We start from the raw sequence: 24793 nt of genomic DNA, 5'->3' as shown, positions 1-24793 counted from the left end.
CGCTCCGGTGCGGTCCTTTGCTCGCTGTTCGGATACCAAATCCTACAAGCAAATTTGCTTTGACAGACTAGCGAAAAATGAAGGGTCCTAGCCGGCTTGCTACTTGCGGCTCGATTAAGCCCATTTCATTAGCAACATCAGCAGGTGAAATGTGTTCGAAGTTACGAAGGAATTTTCAAGGGGAGTTGGGTAACCAAAGAACAAAGAGCATTGTACAAGTCATATTTATTTATAATTTACATCTGGATATGGCCGAACCTACTGAAAAATTTGAGTAGTGATTGTGTTAATGTGTTGGAATGTGCAAGATTAATGAATACATTTGCCACACGTGTTGCCTGTCAACCGGCGTAGTCACGTGCATGAGGTATGTGATCAAACCTTGTGTTATGATCAGTGCAACCAGACTAGGCACCTTTACGCCATTTCGGGGGGTGAAATATTGGCACTTATCAGTGCAATGCGCCCTGAAGGAGGCCATGAGTGAGATCTTAACAACTTCATTTCAGATTGTTTCGCTACGAAAGGTTGGCAGTCTGAATGTGGGCAGTTCAAGGGGAAATCACTGAATTTCGGTGTAATTTCGGTAATCCAATGAGTTTTGGTCCTATTTCGATGAATTTACATGAATTTTACATGTTTGATGAATTTCGGTGTACAGATTGCTAAAGTTGTTTCCCCTTGGGGCAGTTGTTCGCCCTGACGCTAGGTCTCCGCGCGCTGCGCGGCCTGGCGCCGCAAGTTGTTGGGGATGGTGCACGCGAAGACGGCGCCGACGGCCAGCACGCCCCCCATGCCGGCACACGCCCAGGTCCAGCCGCGGGGCTCGTCCAGCAGGCGGCCGCACGCCACCGTGAACACGACGCCGAGGAGCTGCGCCGCGGCGCTCAGGATGCCGGACGACGTCCCTTCCGACGCGGGGTAGGTGAGCTCGGCCGCGAACTCGAAGCCCACCGGGACGTAGCCCGCCAGGGCGAACCTGCACACAAGCAGCGTTCACGTTCAAGTGCGTGTTACGCAGGGCGTTCACATTGAGCCATGAACTCTACAAAATCTACTGTGTACTTAGTATCCATCTATAGGAGTGTACTTGCCAAGTACACATCTACAGGTGTATACTTGCCAAGTAGACATCTATGGGAGTATACTTGGGCAAGTATACACCCATAGGAGTGTACTTAAACCGCCCATCCGCTTTCACAAGTATACTCCTATAGATGTGTACTTGCCAAGTACACTCCTATAGATGTACAGTAAGTACACAAGGGATTTATTAGTGAAGCGGAAAAAGGAATAACTAATCTCCAAACTGAGGTTTTTCATCATTTTTGTTCTTTCGAATTGTTAGCATGACCGCACCAAATTATTTGACTCTACAAGGTACTTCGGAGAAGAACTGGAGCGGAAGTTGAGAAGAGAACAAGAAGAACAAAATACGCGAAATTTGTGGGAATGAGCGTCTGCGTCGTCGTTCTGCCGCTTCGGCAGTTATAGTCTCATACAAGTCCGGCATTTGCTCTTCTTGATTTCTTCTCAACTTTTGGTCCAGCCCTTCTCCGAAGTACCCTATCGATCCATGAACTGCAAGAATAGAATAACTGACTTTTCTCTAAATTGATTATTTTCTTTACTTTTTTTTTTTTCGAATGATTGGCATGAGCACACCAGTGAATGGGAAGTGACGAAGACACGATCATCATCCTTTCCGTGTTGCAGTGTACGCACCCTGCCAGACCACCGGTGATGTAGACGATCCAAATCGTGCCGGAGAAAAGGGCCGCCGTGAAGGCTGCCAACGCAACCACCGACAAGCAGTACAATCCAATGGTGAGCTCCCTGCCAAAGCAACGCGCAACAGTCAGATAAGGGAAGGTGGGGTACCATGTGACACGGCCACCATGTGACTTTGGCTTTTTCTCCCAAACGGCTTGCTATCCAACAGCGGTAAGAAGATTCAAAGGAAGGTATCATGAAGGAGAATTGACGTGCAATAGGTCGTGACTCTCCTTCGAAAAGGACGGGAATGGTAGCAATCGGAATTGAAAACCGTCTTAAAATAGCCCATTGGAAACTTTTTCTATTTCCCGCCGCGTCCGCTTTTTACCCTTAAAATACATTTTAAGGACATATGCTCTGCAAGATGTTCTTCTTTGATGTTTTAAGCGCAAAACAAGCTTTGGCTCGATTCTCTACGGCATAAACTTTGAGCGTTATTGCTGTTTCCCCTAAAACTGTTGATCTGGGCACCATGTGACACTACTGTCATTCGCTATGGGATTCCACGATTCACTCAGTTGAATGTGTTCAGTCTGTGACATTTGTACACTAGTAACTAAAACCTTTATTGCTCGGGAACCAAAGATGATAAATTGATAAACTCAACGGAAATAAAAAGCTGGAAGACTTCTTCGTTCATTCTTTGCGTACAGGTACGCTGAATAGGATTTAAACCCACACAAAAGGCCACTGTCACATGGTACACTAAGGCTGTCACATAGTGTACTACGTGGGGTACGAAGTGACACTTTGACTTGGCCCATTCAACTCGGGATAACTCAGCAACCAAAACAGATAAATTAGAAATCTCAACAGAAATTTTAAGGTGAAGAATCATTTCGTTCACATGACTACTTATTGATGTAATGTGATTGGTAGTATTGGGTTGATGGGCACTTTACAAAAACCGTCACATGGTACCCCACCTTCCCTTATTAGTCTGGAAACTAAAGAGAGTGCAAGGCATGCTCGATCTGAGAGTGAGCCGGAAAGCACGGCTTCATCTTGGAGTGTGTTTGCAACCATGATGCAACACTGTAAAAAAATACTGTATTGACGAAAGAACAAATTGTTACAAATTCCTCGTCAGTAACGAAAATATTTCGTTACTTAATGAAATTTAACTGTCGAGGCCGTTTTATGCATTACGTAATTTGGAACGTGTAAAATGTGTGTAATTTTACAAACTCCTGCATGAAGAATATTTCATAAATCGTATAGAAACATAAAAACGTGGTAACTTAACAAATCATTCGTGGAACAAAATTACCCAAGAGATGTTTGTAATTTCACGAACAAATTTCTTACAGTCTTTAGGATGGAGTGTGCCTTTCCGTTGACATGAGGCCTTGTTACAGCTACGTGGCATGCTTTATCCTGGAGAGGTGCTTGCACTCAAAGAACACTCTAGGATAAGGCGTGCTTTGTGGTTTACTCCCGTGACACGCCTCTTGAGTTTCTACAGTAGTCGATCAGGTTCAAAGTAGCTCGTGGCTCCGAAATGTGGCAATACCGAGGGGTGAATCACTAGCGTGTGTACAGATTGGCCCCCACTCTGTGTACTTACACGTATTTAAAAATCGGAACTTTCACTTTGTTGAATTATTTGGCGTTATTTATCGTCTAAAACGCTGAGAAAACCCTAAAATTGCGTATGTATGTGAAATTAGGTAGTGGGTGTTGAAAGGTCCTTAAATGTGTACTCCAAACCGTTGAGTGATTCACGCCTCGGGGGGTTACGTTGCTTCAAAACGAGGGTCCTTTACTAAAAGATACTCACTTGAATTTCCCAGTGGCGTCGAGGAGCACACCGCTCATGATAGCACTCACAAGGCCAGCGAAGGTCATGGTCAGTCCGATGAAGCCCGCATCATCTTCGCTGGTCTTGAAAAACACAGAATCACTCATGACTGAATGCTCAAATTAATGCCGCGAGTTCTTTCAAATGCTTCTAGACACAATTGCTGAAAGAGGTACATGGTGTGTTTCTTACTTCAAAGAATTAACCCAGGCGGCAAAAGGCTATCGTTCTAACGAATGGAACTTATATCTCAGAGGCTGTCGAACTTTACTTGACCTGTATGCTTGTGCTAGAATACATTCTACTGCTAAATTTGTTTCCATTTGGTTACACTAAAATTCAATTTGAGATAATTTTACCCTAAATTTGGGCCTAAAATCGAGTTGGCAGTTCCCAGGGATATATCGGAACCTGTTCTGTTGGTGCATTATTCCACTACAACCTTTCTGTAACCTACGCGAGCCTCGAGCAAGTCCTAGATTGCAACGCAACGTTGTTTGCTGTAATGTTAAGTACTGCATTCTTCTAATCGGTATTTTAATACCGGTATTAAAATACCGATTAGAAGAATGCAGTACTAAACATTACAGCAAACAACGCTAAAATTAGCAAATTTAAAGTGCATTCATCGCAAAAATTTGCCGTTTCTTATTACTGCGTAATGTTCGCAGTGAATTACAAAACGTTTAAATAAGGACACCATAGCAAATTAAGGAAAGTGGGTATCGCCTTGAGTGTGACAGTGTACCAACTGAAAATTGTGACGGGTTAATTTCTTACAGGAAACACACCGAGGATGAGTCTGTTGAGCACGGTACTGGCTGCAAAACACACACCAGTACTTATGCCGTACGCCACGGTTAGCTGCGGAAAGCCTGGGCTCGTGACCAACGATTTCAGCGACAGCATGAAGTCCCGAACGGATTTCCTCTCGTTGAGCGATTCGGCAGCTGCCTGGGAGCGGCTCGGGGGGTGTGGAGGGGCGGCCTGGAACACTAGTGTGCCATTTATGTTCGTGGATGTTATGAGGCATGCTTTCTCATTTGAAAGAAGTCCCATGACTATTTCCACCTTTATAGACCCAAAGATAGTCCTATAGGGTCTGAGAAATACTCCAAAACTTCGAGCGCATTACGACCTTAAGTTACGATGTTACGAATACTGTTTGACTTTTCTGTGAAAAATACAAAAAAATAAGTTTAATTTCCTAAAAGATAATTCACTGGTAAAACTAAAGCGTAGTACTACCCTCTGTTTTCAAGCGTAATCAGTTTACGCTTGAAATCAAGCGTAACAGGCTCATCCGCCAAGATTCCCCCTATCTAAATGCATGGGGGAATTTCCAGAGTATGCTTGATTTCAAGCGTAACGTCTTCAAGCGTAACTCTATGCTTGAGTCAAGCATAGAGTTACCTCTAGTTTCACCAGTGTTCCGAGGGTCCTGGCCCGCAAGTAAGAAGAATAGAAGGAAGCCCTAAAACGGAAGCCGCTCGGGGCCGGCAGCGCCTGGTATGAAAAATATAGTTCGCGTTCGTGCAGGGGGCGGTAACACTACAAAAACGGAGTGAGGCGAAGCTCTCGCCTCGTGCAGGGGTTACGGTTACGGACTTCTTCGAGATTTTTAAAACTAGGCCAGTTTTCAAAACGCTTTGCACAGATTGAAAGAGCATCAAATTTAGGATGCATAAGACCCATTGACCTTCCCAAAACACCCAATTTCACTTAGCACAAAAGAGAAAATCGCGGTAATGTTTACACAAAGATGGCGCCCCCGACGTTTTTTCCTTAATTGTTAGACTTATTGCATTTTTCGGTGTTTTCACTTTAATTTTTTGAGGGCTGAAGTAGCAGTTAAGGGACTGCCCATGAGTCTAGGGTGATTATCAGCGTAGGTTGTCATTTTAGCCCGAGGATACTTTTGAAATAAAAGGTTCCCGAAAAAATTTCTTTTTGCACGGAGGCGATATGGGACTACTAGAAGGGTAAAAATACGTAGCCTCCGCGAAATCGGCCCACGGGTTTAGAAATGACAGCCCAAAAAAGATTGGGAGAAATTTATTGGCTGAGCGATAGCGAAGCCTGTTACTCCAGTGGGGTTGAAAAGTTTTGTCTGTCTGTCGGTCTGTCTGTCTGTCCGCACTACTCCTCCTGAACGGCTCGGCCGATCTCGGTGAGATTTTGCACACTTCTTAGGTATGTCCTTGGCTCGGCACACGCGAAATTTCACTATCCTAGCTCAACTGGTTCAGTTTTTATAGGCGAAAAACACCTAAAAAACGGCGAAAAATAGAGATTTCTGCAGATAGACCACTTCTGTCTTGGAGAAAGGGGGGTCTGGGGGGCGGAGTCCCCCAGCCTTGACAAGTTAAAAAGTGACAAGGGTCAAGATCGTGTTATCTGTAGATAAAACAACTCTATTTACAATGTAGGGGGGTCTGGGGGGCGGAGCCCCCCAGCATTCAACAAGTTAAAAAATAACCGACAACGGACAAGCCATTGCCTGCCGCAGGCAGGCTAGCGCCGCAGGCCAAGGTAGGTACGCCAGGCGTAGATTTGGGGAACAGGCAGCGAGACATCGCGAAGCCTGTTACGACAAGACGCGGTCTGGCGTAAACCTACCTTGTAGTTCATAATCAAATTTCAAATTGCTGTGTTTTCAAGTTCTAAGGCTAGGTAACGGTCGTAGATTATGCCAAAGAGTGGTCAAAACAGAAGTGGAAGAAAGTAAAATGATCCCCAGCTAAGTGCACAGCACAGCGCTGAACAGAACAGAGAGAGGCGCCGGGCAAACCGGCAACCATAGGTGTATGGGTGCCATGCGCCGTACAGCAATTTGAGGTTATGTTCGCCATTTCCCCTTAAAAAAAAAACGATTTAAATGCAGGTCTGAGGAACTGTGGTGCCTATTAAGTGCATATAAGTGACGACACACTTCATTCTGATCAATCTTGTTACGGGACAACCTGATTTTTATGCTGAAATATGCAGTTTGAAAAGGGGTGGACGGAGTTCATTTCTTGTACCGTTTACAACCACTGTATCTCGCCACGCACTGGTCGCTAGGCTGAGATACGATTCTTCCGACCAAGCGCTTATCAAAGGGGCCACTAAAACCTAACTTTTGAAGAAATCGGGGCACTTTTGGAACATTGGTTTTTGAGAAAAGGGGGTGGACGGAGTTCGTTTTTAAAAACATACGCAGCGGAATCGAAGACTAAATTCCACTTGGACTCCCTTCGCGCAACACCAGCCAGCTGATTTTGGTGGTGGCGGATGGAGAACAGAAAGATGCACAATTCCCGAGTCGGGTCGTGTTATTAAAGCTATTTTAGCGATTTTGGTGCCAAAATAAGCACTGTGGACGGAGTTCACATGAAAACTGGGGGAACAATTTTGATGACGTGCTGTTTCACGCTTGTTGCTTTCAGAAAGTCACCGTGGCCGATGATGTGACCCCACATACTTTTTCTTTCATGTTGGTCAGAAGAAAGTCTGCTTTCATCTCGCAGGAGGTTGTTAAACACCACTTTTCGAAATCGACTTGGTGCGGGGGAAGTGGACGGAGTTCACTTTTTGACCACTTCTCGATACTATTAAGGCCGATTCAGAAGTGGCAGCTCAAAACTCAATATTGGGGGTGATAAAGGACCCCAAGGGGCGAGCTCAAAACAAATTTCAACATCCTATGTGGTCTAGTTAAGAAGCACTTCCCCGGGGAACGCGAGTGACAACCTACGGTGATAATCACCCTCTATGCACCCTTTATGTGATGCTATTTCGATATGTGCAAAGCGATTTGCAAACAATGGCCTAGTTTGAATAATCTCGAAGAAGTCCGTGACCCCTGCACGGAGCAAGATCGGAGTGAGAGCTTCGCCTCACTGCCGCTTTAGTGTGTTACCGCCCCTGGTTCGCGTTTGTTTTATTTGCTTACAGCTCTTCTTTCGCGAGCGTGTTGACTTTTGTTATTGTCATTCACTTCTATGACATTTGTGATGTATATGAGAGAGTTACTGTCAACGCGGGCGCGACAAAGCAGCGGCCGCAACCAATACAACAAGCGACGAACGCAAGCAATTAGAGTAGTTGAGCTAACGCCGGACAAGAAGAAGAAAGGAAGAAATGTTTCAAGAACATGGCCGCCGGAGGCTCCTGATTGGGCCTAACAGCCGACAAAGCCCCTGGCGGCCATGTTCTTGAAGCAATGTTCTTCCTTTCTTCTTCTTGTCCGGCGTTAGCTCAGCTACTCTATTAGACATACCGAGCGCGGCGGGTCCCGAGCAGCTTCCACTGTAGGGCTTACTTTTGTTCTTCTACTTCCGGTCCCGGACCCACGGATACACCCTGTTGCGACTGCCCCCCCAATATTTTGGCATTGCACTCTACCAAAAATGTCCTGTAAATGCCGTTAATTTATTACCAGTTTTCACTGTAGGTCAAATTCACAGCGTTTACTGTGATCTGCTCACGGGATTCACTGTGATCTTGGTCGCGGTGTTCACTGTGATCTGGTCCCCAGTAAACACTGTGAGTTTGACGCCGCTGAGCACCGAAGGACTGTAAATCAGGCTCCAATTCACGGCGTTTACTGTGGCCAGATCACAGTGAACACTGTAACCGAGATCACAGTGAACGCCGTGAACAAGTTCACAGCAAACGCCGTGAATTGCATAACAGCAAACATTGGTAATAAATTAACGGCGTTGACAGGACATATTTTGTAGAGTGTGCTCAAAATCCTGTAACTTCTAGAGAAAAGTTGAGAAAAAGGTGTGGGCCCTCTACCTAACAGCGAGACGACAAGGGTCACCGATGACACGATGGCAAGGCCGTAACCCAGCGCCCTCATGTCAAAGCCAATGCCGACGATGTTGCTGCCGTCTGCAGACGGCGATCGCACGAGGAGCGACGGCACGGCGAAGCCGACAGCATTGCCAATCTGTAACAAGTAAGTGCTGCGTTAGGCTCGTCAGGGCACTGCAAATCCATGAGCGGCGAGCTTGTGCAGCAAAACCCGCGGACCTAAAACCGTCTACGAAGCTTTTGCTTCGTATTTCCGAAGAAAGTGAAAGCATTGCATAAGTGCTGCATGAAAAAAATAAAAACAACAGGATTTTTCTTCGTAGTACGATGACGATACGCAATACGAAGCTAGATTGTTGTAGATTATACAACGCCCTTGTTTTCTTCGTTACGAAGTGACGCTTGTAGAGTTTCTTCTGCGTGCTAAACGTCGATCTCTCTCTTTCCATTCGATGTATCGTGGGGTTACGCTGGTCCCTATCCCTCACCGCTCGCTCAGAGTGACGTTGGTTAAATATCCTTTAAAACGCGATTCTCCTCCAATGTGCTGCTTACTTTCTGTAATGTATTGACATTCATTTAGCGTGTTTTGCCTACTGTTACGCTGGCTCACTGTGTCATGTTCGTGTGTAAGTGAATCAGCCTTAGCTTAATCACGTTCACACGAATGTGACAACGCTCAAGGAAACTGCGACATTTTGTCACATTCGTTTCCACGTGACGTCAGGACGTTCCTAGAAAGTTATATGTATGGGCCGTTCATTCATTACGCTACTCCCGCTGTTACGCTGGGTCAGAGTCACCCACCCGCTGTCCGCAGCATAACGTTACGCCAAATTTCTTACGCGACCCCCTTTCTTAACCTTCATGAACTGTAAGAATTCCTATGAAGTGCTCTCCAATAGGGTACTTTCGTAGAATCCTGAACCGGAAGCAAGCAGACCAGCAGACGCCAAATTGGCCGGAAACTAACCTCTCTTCGGATTCAAAACTATATCCGAGCTGTACAAATATTGCTCGCGAAACACACATGCACTGCAAACAAGTATCAAACGACTGTTTATGTTCAAGTGTGGCCGATACCTTTGACGAACGTCTCTTTCCCATGTCAAGTTTGGATCTACTTCCGCCAACATGGCGTCTGTGTGCTTCCGGTTCAGGGATCTACGAAAGTACCCTATTTGCTGCTTATTTTCTGTAATGTATTGACATTCATTTAGCGTGTTTTGCCTACTGTTACGCTGGCTCACTGTGTCATATTCGTGTGCAAGTGAATCAGCCTTAGCTTAATCACGTTCACACGAATGTGACAATGCTCAAGGAAACTGCGACATTTTGTCACATTCGTTTCCACGTGACGTCAGGACGTTTCTAGAAAGTTGTAGGTTTGGGCCGTTCATTCATTACGCCACTCCCGCTGTTACGCTGGGTCAGAATCACCCACCCTCTGTCTACAGCATAACGTTACGCCCAATTCCTTAGGTGACCCTCTTTTTTAACCTTCCTTGACTAAGAATTCCTATGAAGTGCTCTCTAATTATTATGATTGCAACTGTACTCTGGCGTGGACCCTCCGTTACCCCCCTCCCCCTCACGAAAAAAACAAAATCTAGTCAAAATCTGAGTGCACCTCCCCACCTCCCTGTTCCCTGCATTAGTCTATTTTCGAAATCAGGTGTTTTCGGGGGTTCCTAACTGCTTTCGCTTTGCTGGTTTAAAGGATACTTCAATAAATATTGAAACGTGATAAGATCACAAGATAAGCCCTTTAAACAGTTTCTGCGTATGCGCAATGTTCCCCGCAACACCAGGTGCGCATGGTCAAAAGCGTCTCATCCTACGTTTTAAGATCCATCGGAGTAACCTATTGCCTAATGGTGTTACGCCAGGACGTACCATAAGTTCAAGTTAGTTTTATCCTTAAGGGGAGGTTCTGGTGAAAATGCTATTTTGTACTAAATGGGTCCCACTGTGAAAATTTGTTAAAAATTTGATGTCTTATCAAGTATTTGTTAAAATTTTTCATTGGGGAGGCACATTCTATGCCCTGAACCCAGTCGCAGAGCCTTTTTCTCCCATTTAGGCTATAACTTTAAAAATCTTCTTGCGCATACTATTTTGTCGTAAAAGGTTGGCTTAGACATTTTTCACTTCTTCGATTCATTTTTTAAAAATGCCGGCATGCACATCTCAAAATGTCCATTGCATTTTTATTCGCAAGCTTTCTAATCAAGCATTTCACTGTAATTGATCAAAAATGTACAAAATAGGCAAATTTTAGGGACTTTTCAGCTTAAAAAGCTAATAATTATTAGTATAATGGAAGTTTTGAGCTATGCATGCCGGAATCTTTTGAAAATGAATTGAAGAAGTGAAAAATGTCAAGGTCAACCTTTTACGACAAAATAGTATGCGCAAGGAGATTTTTTAAGATACAGCCAAAATAGGCTCAAAAAGACTCTTCGACTGGGTTTACAGCCTGGCATGTGTCTTCAAAAGTCAAATTTTAGTCTCCTTAATGAAAAATTTTATATTCGGAACAAATTATGACTGTAGGATCCATTTGGAAAATGGCAAGATTTTCACCAGAACCTCCCCTTAAATAGTGTCGTGGTTTGTCACACGGGTCCCCTCAACAACGCATCGTTACTGGAATTTTCTTTTCAGAAGACAGGTTGATCTGAAGCTTAGTTTCACGCATTCCTTCAACGTTATTCCGCTCTTCCCCGCCTATCTAAATGCACAGGACTACACTTAGATTCCAAACGCTATGAGTGTAGCACGTATGGTGCAATGCAGCTGAGATATCGCACCATACGTGCAATGCCATAGTCATATTGCACCTTACGTGCAATGCATCCCGAAAAGGCCCTATGCTAATGCATGGGAATGGGGAGGCATTGCACTTCATGTGCAATGCTTATGCATTGCACCAATTGACGCTATACTCAAAGCGTTTGGAATCTCAGTGTGTTTCTCACCTACGCGTGTTTACCGTAGACCTACGCTGGCTATGATTCTCTCTACGCTTTTCTGCGTCTTTAGTGTTTGATTGGGGGGAAACGTACTGGATTGTTCAAAACTTCACTTGTGAATCAACGGCATTAAAATTACGCTCCTCAAGGGCGTTCACTGTTTACGTCCCTGAAACGGTGTGAATCGTTAATGCCTAGGGAAGGGCATCAAAATTTCGCCTAAAGGGCGTCGCTTTTATGCCTTTGTTTTAACAGTGTTTTGCTGCAGATTTGTGAAACATGTTTTTCTTTTTTACAGGCCGCCTGAATGCCGAGTGGTGGAGTGAGGCAATTCCTTGGCATTGTACCCACCTGGTTTCCGAGGACTCCAATGGCTGTTGCGGTCGACACCTCGTTGGCACCGAACCACACCGCTGCAAGCCGGGGTGGCACACTGAGAACGAAGCCCTGCATTTGGATTTGGAAACATGCTGCATTTTGAGGCCGAAGTCTTTACAGATTTCAAAAGGTAAAGCCAACTCTTTCTTATTTACTCTTAGCGACTCTAAGTCGGCCACAGTGACATCTTACGAACTCTTACACGCTTATTTTAAAGTCTGCGAAGCGTCTTCTTAGACTTTGAATACACTAAATTCTTGCGCACTATTTAATGCATAATAATGCAAGCGCAAATACGTTCGCAAGGCGTGCATGAGACTATGCACCACTGTGTACATTTTATGCAGGAATATGCATAAAATGTACGCAATGATGCTTAATATTATACACACCTTACTTATGTATTGTGCATGTATATTAACGCATCCAAAGTGCATTATTATGCGTTTTAAAAGTCCTCAAGAGTTAAGTGTCAATAGTGCCAGAACGCATGAAAACAATTTCGGTAGAATAGGGTATATTTGTGGAGCCTAGACCTAAAGTCAACCTACGGCATGTTGGCGGAATTTCCCCAGAAGTCAGACGTTATAACAAGACGTGAATCGATATATTACGGTTTAGTAAGACATTTGAGTCGTTGAATTGCGTTTTTCAATTGAATTCACCCTAAATTACAATATGGTTCTTCGTGCTTAAGCTTTGGTCCAATTTAGACATGCATTAAAATTGCACGAATGTGTCCGTTGTTGCGTATCCTGTTGCACAATTTGTACTGTTAAGAAGACATCTTACGAAGACATGTTTTGACTTTCGGTCTAGGATCCACAAAGATTTCATCGACAATTCCCTGTCTCTGGCCAGCCATCAGGTCTCATTTTCTTATTGGGACACAGTGTACACATTCCAGGTTTTTCACGAAGTTTTAGTCAAATCAAAATTAACGATGGGTAGGCAGATTCTTGGTTGGAGAGATACATGACAGTATCACATGGCGCAAATTTGGCAAAAAAATCGCTGAGTTTCGTGGCTTTTTCGTTTTTTGGGCTTCTATTGATTTATACCCGCCTGATACTGAACTGATTTAATTACTTAGCTTTTTTTGAGCAGCTTGGAAGGAAGTTCAGCTACGTTTTCAAATAGTACGGGACGACAATATGCATGTTACGCAGTAGTAATACGTGCATTCCGCCTTTTGGTTCAAAGCTGTTTACACGAATTCTACGTAGTAATCAACTGTAAAGTCGTTTCTCGTGGAGTTCCTACTGCAAATCCGATGCGTTTCTTTCTTTACTTAACTTCTTTCTAATCTTTTTTCTGGCAGGCGTACTTACTTGGGTAACAGCCGCCACCGCCTGCCCGAGGAACAGCACTGGCCATAGGTCTGGTCGCACAGCCACCACCTTGAGCCACGCGGCGCCGCAGTTGCCGAGCGCAGCCAATACGACGGTCCAGCGCAAGCCCTGCGAAGACAGTCCCTCGTTATCGGAAGCCTTGGAGGGTGCACTCGAAAAAGACCGCTAAGCATCTCCTTTGAAACTTCGTATCGTGAAGAGATACTCCGTATCACAAAGAATTTTGCTTCTTAATGCGAGGCATTTCCTCGTTGGTTTACCCGGGTTTACCAATGCCTTTGTTTTCTTCGTATTACGAAGCAATGCTTCTCTGTGTCTGGCATTTTGTCATTGTCTGTTATTGTGATTTTGAGTTGGCCATGGGATCTTATTGATTCGAGTCGAGACAGTTGTTGTGATGTCCTTTCACGGCTCATCAGAGGCTGGATTCAAGCAGTTAAGGCGTTGGCTTTACACAGTCCAAAACTTTTTCCTCGTGCTCAGTTTTCGATGAGTTCTGTTTGCACCTCTGCATGACTTTCTCCAATTCCTGACTAAGTCCTGTTGTCTTGTTTTACAGTTGTTTTTACGTGGGCTTTATGCATGCTCGGTAGAAATAGTTTGGAATGTTGAGTTTGGTTGTACTGGGATGTACTATGGGTCTCGTCCTTCGTTTTTACTCTCGATCTGAATGAGTTGATAGTAATAGTAAAATTATCCCCGTCCGTGTTCGAACTGCGAAAATTTATTAGTTAGGTACTTGCCTGCTCTGCATACCGATTGTAAGTGTAACTAATTGCTGTTTCCTTGTGTTTCAGGTGAAAGTGAGAGCAAGCAGGGACGGCATGATGGGAATAAGAGTGCAGGCAGCAGCCAGGTTAAAAGCCAGGTTGCAGCCAAGAAGGTGAAAGCCAAGTTTGGGTCGAAGCTAAGTCGAGGCAAGTTCAAGTGCTCCGATTGCAATGGTCGAGTTTTCTCCAGCAAGAGTCAGTATTTGAAGCACCGCCAGCTGCATGTTGGTGAAAAGCCTCACAAGTGCGATGTCTGTGGTAAAAGATTTTGGTTGATGTTTGAGCTAAATAGACACAAAGAAGTCCACTTTGAACAAACCGTTCCTCTCTCTGCGACTGAGGAAGGGGATGCCGAGCTCAAATCCAACGACGGCAAGAATGAATTCACATGTCACGAGTGTCAAAGCAACTTTGCTGACGGAAAGCAATTAGCCGCCCACATGAAAAGTCATGATGAGAAGCCACTTGAATGTCCCGTCTGCAAGAAGGTGTTCCCGCATCCATCCAGGCTGGTCGTGCATCGACGCACGCACACTGGCGAGAAGCCGCACGTCTGCGGCGTCTGTGCCAAGAGCTTCAACACCAAGAGCTCACTGCTGGACCACACGGTGGTTCACATTCCTGAGAAGACGTACGCATGTGGGACTTGCGACAAGAAGTTCAGGCACAGGACCAGTCTGGCGTCGCACGTTAGGGCCCATCCAAGCCACCGTGAACGCTCCAGGAAGATGCCTCACACCGATGTTGAAGTGTGAATTCTAGCATTTGGGAAGCAGCGATTTCAGTTCGCACCAAATGGACAAGCGTGGACTCGACTTTTTTTTACTCTCCAGGAAGATGCCTCACACCGGAGTTGAAGTGTGAATTCTTGAATTTGCGAAGCAAGGATTTCAGTTTGTATCAATGGGCAATCGCGGACTCGACTTTATTTTTATTTCAATCATTCGTTTCGTTTATGTAATAATAATTTGGTGGTGGTTAAATTAAACGTTGTGTATCTAATCTGAACCAAGTTGCCTTTTTATCATGCATAATCGTTTTATTCTGGAAGTTCTTTGTTATTGACAATGATAGTCTCTGCTTAGGCGGCGTGAAAATAATGAGTGACGTTGGCATGATATTTGATGAAGTTGAATACAAGTTTTGTCATGTGCAATCAAACATCATGTCACTTTACGAGGTGGGCCGTAGAGCCATTACTGAATTAAATTAACGTTATCTTAACTGTTTACAAGTTGCCTTCCCCTTTCCCCTGTAAATATTACCTCTAAAAATGTTTGTTAATGCTTATGACAAGTTTACGTTATCAGGCTTAAACCCTGACGCTTGATTTCATAAACTCGCCCTAATCTCTTTCAAACTTTTTCTTTGGGGAATTTTCAGAAAGGAAAGGGTGATTTCAATTTGAAGCAGATTACTCGTTTGTAACTTCGGGGCGGTAGATTTTTGTCAAGGTATTGGTTTATAAGGTGGTTCATGTTCGGTACGCGGATCGAGCATGGTTGGGGCAGCTGTAAGTGCATAGGCTACTGTCTAAACACATGATTCGGTTTCAGGACCCAGGCAGGATGTTGCCAGCTTTCAGTCCAAAGACAACGTTACCAATCCACGAGAATCCTACGAGACGACGTCAACCAATCCATCAGGTAAACTCGATTCTCGTAATTTGTACTAGCCAAGTTTCGTGTAGCGGGCCTGCTCCAGTTACGGTAATTCATAATCGCCTATTTCCGCTAGTCATTTGCACTCTAAGAATCTTACGATGAAACGGTCTGTGTAGCATGTTGAAACAAAAACATTCGTACTCTGATGGAATTAATCGTACCTTACGATAAACCACGCGTAATACGATGAAATCAGACGTAATCCTTTATGTAGATAACGTGCGTGATACGATTAAATGAAGCATTCCTTACGTTGACGACTATGCATATTACGTATGTGATATTTAAACACCCCATTATCGTGATACCTATTGAAACGATCGTAAGAAATTGAGCGTCAAGGTCCTTAGGTTGTAGGTACCCTGTATACATTCTATCTTAAGTTTTTTCGTGATTCTTTGCGGCAGTGCACTCTGCGAACCTTGCAAAACTACTTTAGGTCTTAGCAGAGTAGCTTGTCACAATACAGTATATTGAGCATAGTCTACGGAAGGTTACAAATAAAATAGTTTGTAATTAACGTACTATTCCTTCGTCTAACAAAGTACGATTAGTTTGTACTACGTATGCTCATAATACTTCGTTAGGTTTTAAACGTGTTCAGTGGCGGCTGATTTCGGGTGGCTTGTTGTTAATCTGATATTAATTGTCGTACAGGTCGGCTGGAGTATTCGCTTCCGAATCGTCGGAAACTCGAAGACACCTGCGATGGACAACTTGCTATCAAGAGTCCCAGTCCTTGTCCAATGGACACCGATCATGAGATCGGTGAGCTTGATTTGAGAATCGCGCAAGATGGACCATCTGGCTTCATCGATGTTTACGAAGATGGGGAGTCCAGTATCAACTCCTTGAAGACGCGCAAGCATCAATGCCCTGTTTGTCGTAAAACGTTCACTCAAAAGCATCACTTAACAGCGCATTCCAGATGTAAGCCTTTCATGTGCAGTGTGTGCCACAAAATGTTCACTCGGCAAACTATGGTAGAGGTGCACATGAAGATGCACCGTCGAATGACCGGTTCAAAACGTCGAAAGTCTTTCGTTAGGGATTCTACGGGTTCACTTAAATCGTAATCAGTCGATCGAACGGTCAAGACGGGCATTTGTGTGTTGTGATTGTCGTGAGAAATTTAGGACAGTTGCTAACTAACTTATCCAGGCACAAGATGGCTCATGTTTGAAAGACATTGTAACTTACGAATATCTTCAGAACTCATTATACTTAACTTAAGGGGGCTCATACATGTTAAACACACTTTGTAAAAAAAATTTTTTTGATGTAGATGGATTAAGATTTTACAATTTCTGTGTTAAAACCCTTTTAGATAATTGAGTAAGCTTCATTTTGGCTTAAAGGAAAGTGACTTTGGACATTTTTTGGAGATTTAGTCGAAACGTTTAAAATTTTGGTTCTCGTAAGATTTTGTTCGCATACTTGCTCAGATCTGTGGGGAAAAAATCAGGGAGACTCATCCCTAGTAGTGTCATAGAATTGACTACAATGGGCTTAATATCTACAATAGTTTTCAAGAAAAAAAATAAAAACAATTTTTTTAACAATTTTTTGAACAATTTTTTAACAAAAAATTGTTTTTATTTTTTTTCTTGAAAACTATTGCAGATATAAAGCCCATTGTAGTCAATTCTATGACACTACTAGGGATGAGTCTCCCTGATTTTTTTCCCACAGATCTGAGCAAGTATGCGAACAAAATCTTACGAGAACCAAAATTTTAAACGTTTCGACTAAATCTCCAAAAAATGTCCAAAGTCACTTTCCTTTAAGCCAAAATGAAGCTTACTCAATTATCTAAAAGGGTTTTAACACAGAAATTGTAAAATCTTGATCCGTCTACATCAAAAGAAAATTTTTACAAAGTGCTTTTAACATGTATGAGCCCCCTTAATCTGTCGTACTGTCGTGAGTGCACTGTCAAGCTTAATTACTGTTAAATTCATGCATGCTGGGTTACTAGGGTAGTATTTAAGATAAACTAATTATTTTAGTGTAATTAGTAAGATAAAATTTCCATTGTTAATGCAATCTGCAATGTTTAAATATGCATGAAGTGATGTTCGTCCTCATCGAGGCGTCCTAGCGATGGAAATCATGACCAGTTAGGTTACAATAAGTTCTATCTAATCGTTTGATCTTTTTTTGTACATTGTTAGTAATACCTTATTTTAAAATGCAAATATATTTCAGCATGATAGTTTTCAGCTTTTCCTTATGCCCTTGGTTGAAGCCAAATCTTGTATACCGTCGCGACACACTTAATGTCATGGGACTATTTTTGTCCCAGGCATGATGCAATCTTGTCAATTATAATGATGCTGTTTTGTGTCCGCCAGGTGATACGTATTGTTCAATGAGTAGCTACACTGTCATTTCAGGAACGTGGTCACGTTAAACCGAGCGTGACAGAATGTCACGTCCGTTTGAGCATTGTGTTTGAACGTGAACAAGCTGATTTTTGGCCAATTCACACCCAAACGAATGTGACACAATGCTCAAACGAACGTGACATTTTGTCACATTCGTTTTAACGTGATTTTACATTCCTGTAATGAGAGTGTATTGCAATAGACATTGGACAATTTGTACCAGTGGACACTAAATTCTATCACCGACTGATGTCCTTAGAATTCTAGCAAATGCCTGGGACAAAGAATGGCTCATGGCATTTCGTCGCGTCCTAATAGAATAATCCTAACTGTCAGAGCAGATCCAAGACAATCCTAACTGCCAGAGCTGATCCAAGACAATCTTAACTGTCAGTGCAAGTTTAGAACTATCCTAACTGCAGAGGTACCTAAAAGTGTCCATGACGTATCTTCATGCATTGAAGAATCAGAGAATCTCAATATACCTGAAATACAACGTCCACGTATTTATATAAGGATGAAACTTTGTAACAAGCCCTTCGGCGAGTAATTTTATGAAGTATGTAGGCGTCACGGACTTTGAGAAAACACCGCGTTTCACGTGATGTGCAGTTAGGATTTTTCTGCATTGACACGGAAAGTTAGGATTGTCTTGGCTGTGCTCTGACAGTATTGTCTTGGGTCTACCCTAGCAGTTAGGATTATTCTATTAGGACGCGTCGATTTAGTGTACACTTAATGCACGCACCTTTTTGTCGAGGAACCACGAGGCGGGTAGGATGCACGGGATGTACACCACCATATAAACAAGAGAGGTCCAGGCCACGGCTTGCTCGGATACGTTGTAGTACGCCGCTACCGAGTCGGAGATTATGGCGAACTGGATCCACTGGAAACCGTTGCTCAGCGACACGACGCTGAAGACGGCCAGCATGAGCCAGCGACGAGGGAGCGGCCGCGCGACCGGCTGGAGGCCTTCGGCGTCCATGGCAGCGAGGGGGCGGTGACCTTTTTGACGACAACATAGGAAAGTAGACTTCGTGTCGGCAACTTTCTGCTGTTTACATTCATTGATGACTGCTCCAAAGTTACTTCCAGGGGGTCAAGAATGGCACACACTAAATGTTATGTACAATTTTGTACGAGACATCAAAGTTTTTTGTGCACACGAAATTTTCGTACAATTTTCGTATGAAAAACTGCACATTTTTTGCCATTTTTGTACAAAATTGTACAAAAAGTTCATGTGCACTAAAAATTGTGACACTGAGAGAAAAAAGTCGTAATATTACGAACCATTCTTGTATAGTATTTTCCCACATAAAATTCATAATTTTACGAATAATTTCACGACGAATGATTCATTATTTTTATGAAACACTCATTATTTTACGAATGCTTCATTCAATAAATGAATAATTCATAAACACCCCAAAATGAATGTTTCATTCCCCAATTTTTACGTAACAGCATCACAAGCCATTCGTAATTTTACGAATGTTTCATAATGTAGTATGAGTAATTCATAATTTTACGAATCGTTCATAAATTTATGAATGTTTCGTAAAGTTTTACATGAGCCATTCTTGTACACTATTTTCCCATTAAAAAATCGTAAATTTAGGAACAATTGAACGATGAATGGTTCATTATTTTATGAATGGTTCGTAAAATCTGAATACCTTTCGGGCATTTTCAGGCACTTTTTTCAACCAAAATATGAAAGGTTCATAATTGCTCATTTATGATTTTTTCGTAGTGAGCATAAAACGAGCCATTCATAAAATTATGAAGCGTTCATCGCCAAATATGTCGTAAATTTACGACAAGTTTTTTCAGTGGATGTCTCGTACAAAATTTGTACAAAAACATTTAGTGTGCATGTGTTGGCCCTTTCGAAAATTTGTTGTTGACTTCAGCAAGTTGACAGTAGCCAAGGCGAGCCAAGTTATACCTCAAATTGCGGAAACATCAATTCCAAGGGATACAGAATTTAAACTGACAGTGGAACCCCGCACAAAATCACAAAATGTCATGGCATTTTTGTTTGTTCGTATGACGCTATTTAAAGCACTTCCGTCGATGATGCTACTTGCCAATCGAAAAAGGTTTTAGAGGGATTTCACCGACGAGAGGCGCTTTGAAAGCACTTGTCGGTGAAAAGTTGAGTGCAACTGAGGTTTCAGACGATTGTGGCTGTTCTTTTCCTGATCTTTTTGGGTCTGTATTGAGCAGAAGTAAGAGAATGCGGGACTGGCCAAAGATGCTGATTTGTAATGAGATTCGGCCGGCTCACGCCAGTGCGGCCGTTTCGGCTGAAGTCACCAGAGCGAGTTTCTGCCAACGCAGATCTCTAATTTTTACCACCCCGTCTTTCTTTTTCCATTTTGTCACGGGGCAATGAACCTTCCGAGGGTCAGGCTTGGACTGCTTTCTGCTTCTTTCACTCCTCTACCGGTGGCTAAACAAGAATATTCCGTCGTTCCGTTTTGAAATTCAAATCCTTTCTTCTCGAGAGCATCAATCTCCATAAACAAACTGATCATTAGTCTGCGACAAGCTCACGTAAACTGACTTGTGAGGTAAAAACAGAAAAATATCAGTCTTACGAGTTTGATGTATTTGTTGGATTAAAATTGGCAGAAATGAAACGCGTTTTCAGGAGCAATACGCGCTCTATCCAAAGGTGATACTTTTGGTATCTTTTTTCGCAATACTATGGAGTATCGCAACCAAACAGCCTTACCGAAAAATCTTACTATCAAAACGGTACAGTACTTTGGAGAACTGTCAAGGTTCGACAGTTTACTTTCACATCAGGGGGATTAGTGCTTTGTTTATTGCCAGATTTTGTCGATACTCGAAAGTATTGCCAAGGCGATATATCGCCGTTAAGAAGGCAATACTTTTCGGTTATGTCTGTTTTTTTGGCAATACTCAATTGTATCGCCTTAAAAATGCAAGTATCGCCTTTGGATTTGCAGTGCGAGTGTATACGAGATTACTTTGATATGGCTAAGTTGTCTTAAAAATTGATTGTTCCTGATTTTCAAAGATAAAATTTTGACTCCCAGACGGTTTAACACCTCTCAATAACACCGCACACTTTCAGCAAAATAACTTCTTTCGGGTGAATTAGAGCTTGTTTCGGCATGAAACAAAAATGCTTGGCGCGCAAACTTATAAGATATAAAAGTCTATTCATGTAAGGACCAGGCCACCACAGCCTAGTCCACGATCTTGTGACGCGTCCATTTGGATTAACATGTAATGGCCTTGTCCTTAACTCGATGACCCTAGCTAGGCTCGAATTTCGTTGCGGTATCGAGCTTTATCAGGGCAAGGCACTTCGCTTGTGCGAGATTCTATGCTGCGCGGCGCAGCTGAGATTACGAAGACAGAACTCGGTTCGCTTCGGATCCAGGTTGATGTCTAGTACAGTACAGAGACAGTCGTCTCCGAACTATCAGGCTGCAGCAAGTACGACATGACTCACCAACCGCGCCACTTTAACTCTAGGGCGCATGGTGACTACTCACAAATCAGCAAATAGGGCATTTTAAAATTAGATTTGGTCGACGCCTACATGAACAACTTCTATTTTTTACCCAAAGCCACTTTTGAAAATGCTCTGTCCTGTTCAGTCACTCCCGGCCAGGGGGTGGCAACGGCCTAGGAAGAGCGTGAAGCGATGCTCGCGCCGTCAGTGCAGAGGTTGCGCACTTGTTCGAGATTATGAAAACTAGACTGTGTTCTTCAAAACGCTTTGCACCGATGGAAAGGGCTTGAAATTTAGGGTGCATTAGGCTAATTGCTCTTCTCCAAACTCTCACCTTACCTGATATTAAGGTGCAGTGAAAACACCGAGAAACACGAGAAATCATAAAATTTAGGAAAAACTCGAATGCGCCATGTTGATGTAAATGGTTCCACCCTTGTGTTCGGTTGAATTGGAAGTATCGGGCAGTCTACTAGGCCTAATGCACCCCAAATTTTGTGCCCTTTTGATCTGTGCAAAGCGTTTTGCAATCAACGGGCTAGATCTTACAATCGAAGCAAAATAAGTAACCAATCCCGCGCGGGAGAATCTGCAGTCTGAATTGTACCCAGGAACTGATGTCACACTATGCTTTTAAGTGAACAAGGAGGGTAGTTGTAGTGTGGCTCAATTGTTCTGAAAGTGTTCACAGATGTGCTATTTTGTGTGTAGAATGAAGTATGCATCGGGCATAGTCTAACTGCAGATGACCGGCTGCAGTTCGAGTACGGTTAAAATACAGTTTAAGTACACTTAACTGTACTTGAACTGTGCTCTAACTGCCGAAAAACTAGTAGTTTTTTAGGACCTTTTCAGTTTCAACTGCAGTTTTGCGGACAGTTCACGACAGTTTTGACAAAAATACGGTTTTGCCATAAAAATTCAAAATTTTTGATTTCCAGCCTTATGTTGCCTCCCTCCCTCCCTCCCACTCTCTCCCTTTTTTTTTTTTTTTTTTTTTTTTAGTCGTTGAAGTTTGTCAGTCAGTAGTCGAACCCGGGCCTCAGGGTTGTCAGACCGCAACGCTGCCAACTGCGCTACGGAGACGTGTGAGGGTCTGGCGCCAGCGCGGGCGATGCCACTGGCCATGCCCGCGCGCTCAGGTAGACGAGGGATTACCGCCACTCCGCGCTCGGCGCGCTCCACTCCACGAGGAATTTTCCCGTCATTTGCCGAGACAAGCTGATCTGGAAGCATTGCCGAGCTTCGCTCGGTGAAATTTAGAACATTAGAATCATTCCAAGGCCGTGACGTGAAAGGGCATTCAGGGTGAAGTTGGAAGTACTCTTTGACTTCTACAGCAATAAACTTTAATTGTAGTTTTTGACTGCATTCCCAATTGACCCCGGGAATGCATTTGTCATACACCTTTTTTTACTCTCCATGTGTAAGCAAAGAGCAAATTAGAAGTATATTTGTCACGGCATTTGGATTTGGAAATAAGTTGAACTTTGACTGTCGTTTGAACTACATTCTGGACTGCCAAAGCAGACTGCAGTTGGATCTGGCAACAAAAATGCAGTTGAAGGACAGTTTCTGTGCACTTTAAAGCACAAAATTGACTGCAGCCAGCAATACAGAACTGATGGCACTTTTAATGCAATTTAAGGGCAGAAAAGAACTGCAGAAAGGAACTGCAGATGAGCCACTGCAGTTTCAAATACAGTTTGACTACTGATCCTTTCGCGCGGGATGCACCTTACTCGCGCATGGCTTCACGCGCTTCCTAGGCCGTTGCCGCCCCCTACTCCCGGCTGACCAACATTCCGCGACGCCGTGCTCTAAACCAGCTGAAAACAAGTCGTTTGCACACACCTGCGTCGTCTTGGCGTTCGCGCTTGAGCCCAAGCTATCGTTATCACCGACACGACAGGCCACCGGCACGCGCGGCGTCTGTGTCGCTACTGATGGCGGCGGGCGCATCGAGTGGGCGACCAATGGGCGACCCCCCTCTCCCGAAGGTCTACCTCTCGCTCGCTCACTTCCCCGCGGACGGGCCCGGATCTACTCAGCTGGTGGAAGGAAAAGGGCGAGGCTGGTAACAAGGGGTTTCGAACAAACTTGAGTCAAAGATGATGAGGTCGAGGGGCAAACAACTCTCTCAAAATTTGTACACCGTTAATTCAAATTCACGTTATTCCATTGATATTTGAACGTTATTTTAAGGGTATTTCAACGTTATTCCCCGTTATTGTATGTTATTTTGCGTTCACTCTACCAAAAATGTCCTGTAAATGCCGTTAATTTATTACCAGTTTTCACTGTAGGTCAATTCACAGCGTTTGCTGTGAACTAGTTCACGGCGTTTACTGTGATCTCGGTTACAGTGTTCACTGTGATCTGGTCCCCAGTAAACACTGTGAGTTTGACGCCGCTGAGCACCGAAGTACTGCAAATCAGGCTCCAATTCACGGCGTTTACTGTGGCCAGATCACAGTGATCACTGTGACCGAGATCACAGTGAACGCCGTGAACTAGTTCACAGCAAACGCCGTGAATTGCATAACAGCAAACATTGGTAATAAATTAACGGCGTTGACAGGACATTTTTTGTAGAGTGTTGCCACACCACCCTTAGTTCAACGTTGTTTCATCGGTATTTCGACGTCATGTCACGTTATTTCACGTTGTTTCAAGGACACTGCAAAGCCAGTGGTAAGTTTACTTGCCACAAATTTGGCAAGCCCTTTGGAATGCCAAAATTTGGCAAGCTTGTGAACCTAACCCCACCCATATGACGGGCTTCACTATCGCTCAGCCAATGATTCGAGTATTACATAATTATTAACAAAAACACGTTTCAAGAGGCGTTTAAGGTGCTGATCAAAACTACGTAGATAGTACTCCAGAGACATATTTTTTGGTCCAAAACCATCTAAGCCTCATATTCCGCAAACCGTAAGAAGATACAACCAAATTGTCTGTGAACAACTTGTCAGGAATCCGAGTTTTAACAAAAAAAAGTCTTTCTGCAAATTGCTGTCGGACGCACCGATCAATGAGATCTCATTGGATTGAACATTCTGCAGGTGTCAATGTTGCGCGAGCACTGCAGTGCCCAAACCATACCCATACCCTCGGTATCTCACTCGAGTCGCTTGTTTTTAGGTAGTCGTCTGAGGAATGATTTCCCGCTTGGAACGGGTCCAGTACGGATTCCAGGATGGGGAGAAAATTAAAACTTGTAAGACACTGAAAAAAGTTATTTTTTGACTTCGAGTTCATTTTTATCAGCGATGGACTGTTTTATGGTCGATTCTGCGTGCAGATTCGGACTGGCCACTCAATTTAACATCCTGGTTACCCATTTGCATACCTCAGGACCCAAAAGAAAAAAATTCCGGAGCAT

General features: G+C 43.6%; 1 protein-coding gene across 1 annotated transcript; it reads right to left on the bottom strand.

Moving 5' to 3' along the window:
* Window positions 1-277: 277 nt before the first annotated feature.
* On the bottom strand, window positions 278-23346 carry LOC117639911 (uncharacterized MFS-type transporter C09D4.1-like). The gene is made up of 9 exons (XM_034375948.1): window positions 23260-23346; window positions 18655-18914; window positions 13065-13193; window positions 11707-11802; window positions 8363-8516; window positions 4358-4572; window positions 3557-3660; window positions 1726-1836; window positions 278-979 (listed from the first exon to the last, which is right to left on the bottom strand). Exons 2-9 carry the CDS (start codon window positions 18892-18894, stop codon window positions 706-708), a joined length of 1323 nt encoding a protein of 440 aa, XP_034231839.1. The 5' UTR covers window positions 18895-18914; window positions 23260-23346; the 3' UTR covers window positions 278-705.
* Between the last annotated feature and the right edge of the window lie 1447 nt (window positions 23347-24793).

The sequence above is a fragment of the Thrips palmi genome, unplaced genomic scaffold, assembly GCF_012932325.1.
Source record: "Thrips palmi isolate BJ-2018 unplaced genomic scaffold, TpBJ-2018v1 HiC_scaffold_12, whole genome shotgun sequence".
NCBI classification, from domain to species: Eukaryota; Metazoa; Arthropoda; class Insecta; order Thysanoptera; family Thripidae; genus Thrips; species Thrips palmi.
The sequence above is the reverse complement of the archived record's forward strand: the minus strand, read 5'-3'. Positions and strand labels throughout refer to the sequence as shown.

Bases quoted from the DNA above. Each gene is read 5' to 3' on its own strand.
- LOC117639911 (XM_034375948.1), bottom strand. From the start codon at position 18,894: ATGGACGCCGAAGGCCTCCAGCCGGTCGCGCGGCCGCTCCCTCGTCGC. The intron at 8,517-11,706 runs GTGGGTACAATG...TACTTGTTACAG, and splicing joins TTGGAGTCCTCGGAAACCAG to ATTGGCAATGCTGTCGGCTT. The intron at 1,837-3,556 runs GTGAGTATCTTT...TTGCTTTGGCAG, and splicing joins GACGCCACTGGGAAATTCAA to GGAGCTCACCATTGGATTGT.